General features: G+C 44.2%; 2 protein-coding genes across 2 annotated transcripts; both read right to left on the bottom strand.

Moving 5' to 3' along the window:
• Nucleotides 1-858: 858 nt before the first annotated feature.
• LOC126661700 (uncharacterized) lies at nt 859-2,174 on the bottom strand. The gene is made up of 2 exons (XM_050355561.2): nt 1,760-2,174; nt 859-1,679 (listed from the first exon to the last, which is right to left on the bottom strand). Exons 1-2 carry the CDS (start codon nt 2,171-2,173, stop codon nt 942-944), a joined length of 1,152 nt encoding a protein of 383 aa, XP_050211518.2. The 5' UTR covers nt 2,174; the 3' UTR covers nt 859-941.
• Nucleotides 2,175-4,804: 2,630 nt separating this feature from the next.
• LOC126661699 (uncharacterized) lies at nt 4,805-5,458 on the bottom strand. Its single transcript, XM_050355560.1, has one exon. The coding sequence runs from the start codon at nt 5,456-5,458 to the stop codon at nt 4,805-4,807; it is 654 nt and encodes a 217-aa protein (XP_050211517.1).

The raw sequence follows: 5,458 nt of genomic DNA, 5'->3' as shown, positions 1-5,458 counted from the left end.
TGTTGCTAACATAAATAGACAGGTTTGGCATACCACATTCCTTAGTCACTGACAACGGAAAGCAATTCGATTGCCACAAGTTCAGAGCATACTGTGAAGGGTTAAACATAAAGCTGAAGTTCACCTCAGTAGCCCACCCGCAGACGAATGGACTTACAGAAGTAACCAACAGAACTATCCTCACAGGAATAAAGAAGAGACTTGATGATCTGAAGGGGAGATGGATTGATGAACTGTACAAAGTCATCTGGGCGTACCGCACCACACCCAGAAAAGCCACCGGAGAAACCCCCTTCAGTCTGGTGTATGGCGCAGAAGCTGTATTACCAGTAGAAATCGGCATGCCCACATTAAGAGTGCAAGTTTTTGATGAAGAAAAGAATGAAGAATCCATGCGGTTATGTCTGGATCTTTTGGAAGAAAGAAGACACCAGACAGCTGTGAAAGCTGAAGCATACCGAAGGCAGATGGCTAGATACCACAATGCCAAAGTAAAAGGAAGAAGCTTCGTGGTAGGAGATTTGATACTCCGGAAAGCTGAAATTGGTAAAGGAGCAGCAGGAGTTGGTAAATTAGGAGCCAATTGGGATGGGCCATTTCGAGTCGTAGAGGTAGTAGGAAAAGGGGCTTACAGAATCGCTCGCCTAGAAGGGCAGATTCTCCCCCGAACATGGAATATTAATGACATGAAGAAATATTTCCAGTAGATGTATTTGCTATCATTCTCAAATTTTAATAAAGCATGGCATCTGTTATTTTCCCTTTAAAGTATAAAATTGCATCAATAACCACCAAAAGTAACAGTTCTAAAAATAGTGGGCCAGTTCAAATAAAACATAAGTACCCCAAAAAAGAAAGAACTAAGAAGTTTTTGTCCAAAAGGCAATTACAAAAGAAAGCTAGCTTAACAGAATAAGTATGTAAAAGAAAGGCTTCACTGCCTACACCACTTCCTCCGCAGAAGGTGCAGTCTCTGTGACAGAAGCATCTCCTTCTCCAGCAGACAGCATTTTCTCAGGAACATCATCCACGCCAAGGGCATCTTCAGGAATAACTTCAGAAGGACGCTCAACCAAAATAGAAGAGTCAGCTGTAGGGAGCTCTTCGGCAACCTCCTTTTCAACATCATCTGCGCTCTTAAGGGCCGCGGTCTCAGAAAGAGGAGGCTTGTCGAATACCAATCCTTCATCAGAAGTTGATGTGGCCCCAGACGTTGAACGCGGCGTTAGAGGCGCAGAAGCAACCCTCTTCTCCGTAGAAGCATCCACAGGCAACTTCTTCTTAGCAGCTGTCTTCGCCATGACACGCTGACCCAAGGCACGGAGGTCAATGGCTAAGAACTTCCCAATGTCGTAGTCAGGATAGTCTTGACGAACCACCCCGACAGCAGTAGCACAGAAGTCGGTTAAACAGCCAGAAATGTAGGCATTCACATCTTTTCTATTCTCTTTTTGCTCAGACAGCAACCTATCACGGACCCGTTGCACCTCCAACAGAGAAGCGTCACGATCAGCAACTTTTCGCTCCAGGATTTTGCCTTTGTCAACAGCCACCTGGAGAGAGTTTTTCAGCTTCTGCGTTTCCGCCTGCGCAGATTGTCGCAGAGACGCAAGCTCTCGTTCATACTTTTCCGTCAGGTGATCATTCTGCTGACGCAGAAAGGAGACGCCTTGAACCACCTAAATAAATAGTATATAAGTCACGATAGCAGAACAAACAAAGTAAAAAGAAGAGTAAGAGTAACGAAAGAGAAACTTACATGCAGCAAGGAAGCATCAAATTTATCAAAAATGTCATCAACAGGCACCTGCCTCCACGCATCCATATCTCCACTCAACTGAAGAAACTGGGAGTACAGACCAGACACCTCCGCGTCATGAATTGAAGCAGATCCGAAGTGCTCTTCAATCCAGGCACGGGGATCAGGACACAAATCCAAGTCAAGCTTCCGGCGTTTCGCAGACGCCTGTTTCAATCGGGTAGAGGGCTCAGGCACCTTCCTGGAGGAAGAATCCCCTTTCTTCATAGGAGGTTTGTTCAGCGCAGATCGCGACGCAGGCATTGTCTGAGAGCCCCCAGACGCAGTTGGAGTAGAGGAAGCAAGAGCAGACACAGAAGGTGTCACACCAGGCAACTCCTCCACAACAATCTTGATGTCATCTAGGTAGTTCATTTCTGAAGACACAGCAAAAGCAGATCAATACACATAACAAAAATTACAACAAAGGAGAGATTAGCATACCCTTTTCAGAAGAACTTAGATCCATAAGTGACGCAGATTCGGTAGGTTCGTGAGAAAGAGATTGGCTACCCGCACTAGGATCTGGGGATCCACCAGAATCGTCCACAAGGGGAGCATACTCAGGAAACAAGCGGGCCAAGTAATTGTTAACAAGGTCAGGAGCACTGAAGCATTTGAGGCGCGCAGCACCAATAAGCTGTTCCAGAAGAAACAGATCTTTCTTCGGAGGTTTAGTAACAGAAATTGGCAAAGGTTTGTCCAACCAAATAAGGGGAAAGGAAGCAAAGGCATTTTGATGACCAACACAGAAGAACAAATTCTGCCAACCCTTATTGAGTTTAGGAAGACCAGCAAGCAGACGCTTGCCACGAACAAAAGGAAGATAAAGGTAAAATTCGTTGGCTCGCCGGGAAACATTGAACACTTCGGCTACTAAACCTAAGGTGGGAATTAGACCTTTCTGGTGAACCAGTTCAGCAAACGCACACAGCAACCGGATTGCATTTGGATGAATTTGTCCTAGAGGTATTTTGTGGGTAAGAACGAAACCGTGAAGGAAAGGAGTGAGGGGAAAACGAAGTCCACCTCGAAACTGTTCTTTGTAAACAACAATACGATCGGTTTCAGGACGATAGTTGGCACTAAAGGAGGGATCACAGGAATGCAAGGTGTAATCAAAAGGAATGTCGTATGTCTCGCGTATACCAGTAAGCATGCTATCATCAATTTTAGAGGTAAACTCAATTAAATCCCTACGGTAATCTACAGTGGTCCCAGAAGAAGGAGTGGCAACACTAGAACGGGTGCGAGTCATGATACGAAGAAAATAAAAATAAAAAGGAGAAAGAAAATACCTGGTAAAAATGGAGAGGACGATCGCCACAAAAAAGAAAGAAAGAAGAAAGTAGAAATTTGCAAGAAAGAAGAAAACAGAAACTCGTTAAAAGGAAAGAAGTAATGGGAGAGAGAAGGAAGAGAAGCAGTTATAAGGAAAGGTAAAAAAAAAAAAAAAAAAAAAAAAAAAAAAAAAAAAAGACACGTGGAGATGGGAGAAAGCATGAGGAACGGAACGGACGGATATTATTTTGATTTTCAAAATTTTGAAATTTCAAAAAGTGAGCCACGTGGCATGAGGAAAGAATGATTACTTCGTAACTAAGGTTACCTTGCATTTTAATTACCCGGGTAGTGCTTCAGAACAACCATAAATAGTTGCGCTACGGAATAGAGAGGGGAGGGGCTAATGATGGATACGCAGTTGACCCCAGTACATATAGTCAAATGAGTATAGTAGACAGCAGATACCAAACAGCTGTCATTAGTCAGTAGACGCAGATCCTAGCTGATATGATCTTGGGAATCCGGAAAGATTGGGATTGACTTAAATCCCTATTTTCCAGCATGAGTCCGAATTAAACACAATCACAAGAAGATGACCTCGAGTCAATTACTGAGAAAGGATTCTATATAAGTAGACCGAAGACCAAAGGTAAACCCTAATTCATTCTCTTTAAACTACGTCATTTATCATTGAACCTTACAAGGTATCTGACTTAGGCATCGGAGTGTGGTCGGACACAACGTCCGACTCATTCTAACCTGTGTTCGTGATCTCAGGTTGATAAGAGAAGATCCTATCATTCGCAGAACCATCACGTTTTAAGCTAGTGGCATGTCGACTACTGAAGACAGCGTTTTGACTTCCTTCGTCTCTCTTCCTCCTCTTCCAAATTCTACCATTAGTTCTGCCAGGCCCTTGAGTTGGATTGGTGTTCCTCCGAGCCGTACTATCGGCACCGGGAAATGCTTGAGCTTTCCTAGTTCTCCACTGATCCCTTTGCATGTCTCCCACGTCATCAGGTTCACTGCGCTTCCTTCATCTACTCATAATTTCATAACCAGGATGTTGTTGATGATTGCTTCCACCATCAGCGCATCGTTGTATGGTCCTTTCACATGTGTTCCGTCTTCTGCTGAGAACGTGATTACTTTTGCTGTTTCCGCTCTTCTTCCTGCTTGTGTCGCTACCAGCATTATCTCGCCCCTTAGCCTTTTTCACCCTTCTTTCATGCTTTATCCTCCAATAATGACGTTGATGACTCCCGCGATTTCATTCTTTCTTCCCCTTTCCTCCTCCTTTTTTTCCTCCTTGTCAGTTCCTTCTTTTCTCCGTTCCTTATCTTCTTTGTGATTTATGAACTTCCTTAGTGCTCCTTATTCTATCAATTTTTCTATTTCCTTCTTCAGACCATAGCATTCTCTTGTGTCGTTCCCATAGTCCTCGGGGAACTTGCAGTATCGGTTTTCGTCTCTTGTCCCAATTTTGTGGATCATCTTCTTGGGCCATGTTATCGGCATTTTGTTTTCTTTGACCCGCACCAGGGCGTTCGCCCTTGTGGTGTTCAATGATGTGAATGCTTTCGCTCTGTTGCCATACCTAGCTCGATAGTCACCGGTGTATCTGTTGTCGTTTCTCCAATTGTTGCTTTTTTCGTATGGTATGTACCTGTTGATGCTGCGGTGACTCGCGCCATAATCGTTTCATGAGTGTGACAGTTGTCTTTAAGAAGTGCTTCCCTTGCTTTCTTCCTTCCTTGGCGCTTCGCTGGTTTTCTGCCTTCTTCCATCGTCTATGTTGATACACTTATGTGCTACTGCCATGACTTTATGGTAGGTTTTCGGTTTTTTCGAGCATAGCTTATCGCCTAGCACTCCCATCCGAGTGCCCTTCTTTAAGGCCTGCACCACTGTTTTGTTGTTGAGGTGCTCAATTTTCATGGCTTCGTTATTGAATCTTTCGATGTACGCCCTTAGTGTTTCTCCCTCGCCTTGCTTGCACATGTAGAGTTCCTCATAGCTTCTCTTACGTGGGATGTTTCTGAAGAACCTTATCAAAAATTCTTTGTTCAGCTGTCTCCATGTGGCTATCGATCTGGCCTTCAAGCTGTTGTACCATCGTTGTGCTGTGTCGCTAAGTGTGGTTGGGAATGTTTTGCACAGTATTATATCTGATACATCCAGTAGGACCATCTTATTGTAGTATTTGGTGACGTGGCTTTCCGGACAACCGGTTCCGTCGAAGTTTTCAAAGTTAGGTATCTTGAGTCTCTCTGGCCACTTCTCCGACAGCACACTTATTGCTAGGGGTGACTTACCATCCGTCATGCTACTGGTTTGGACATGCTCTCTTGATTTTTCTTCAGCCACTCTCTGCAT

The sequence above is a fragment of the Mercurialis annua genome, linkage group LG8, assembly GCF_937616625.2.
Source record: "Mercurialis annua linkage group LG8, ddMerAnnu1.2, whole genome shotgun sequence".
Lineage (NCBI taxonomy): Eukaryota > Viridiplantae > Streptophyta > Magnoliopsida > Malpighiales > Euphorbiaceae > Mercurialis > Mercurialis annua.
The sequence above is the reverse complement of the archived record's forward strand: the minus strand, read 5'-3'. Positions and strand labels throughout refer to the sequence as shown.

Bases quoted from the DNA above. Each gene is read 5' to 3' on its own strand.
- LOC126661699 (XM_050355560.1), bottom strand. From the start codon at position 5,458: ATGCAGAGAGTGGCTGAAGAAAAATCAAGAGAGCATGTCCAAACCAGT.
- LOC126661700 (XM_050355561.2), bottom strand. From the start codon at position 2,173: ATGAACTACCTAGATGACATCAAGATTGTTGTGGAGGAGTTGCCTGGT. The intron at 1,680-1,759 runs GTAAGTTTCTCT...CTATTTATTTAG, and splicing joins TTGATGCTTCCTTGCTGCAT to GTGGTTCAAGGCGTCTCCTT.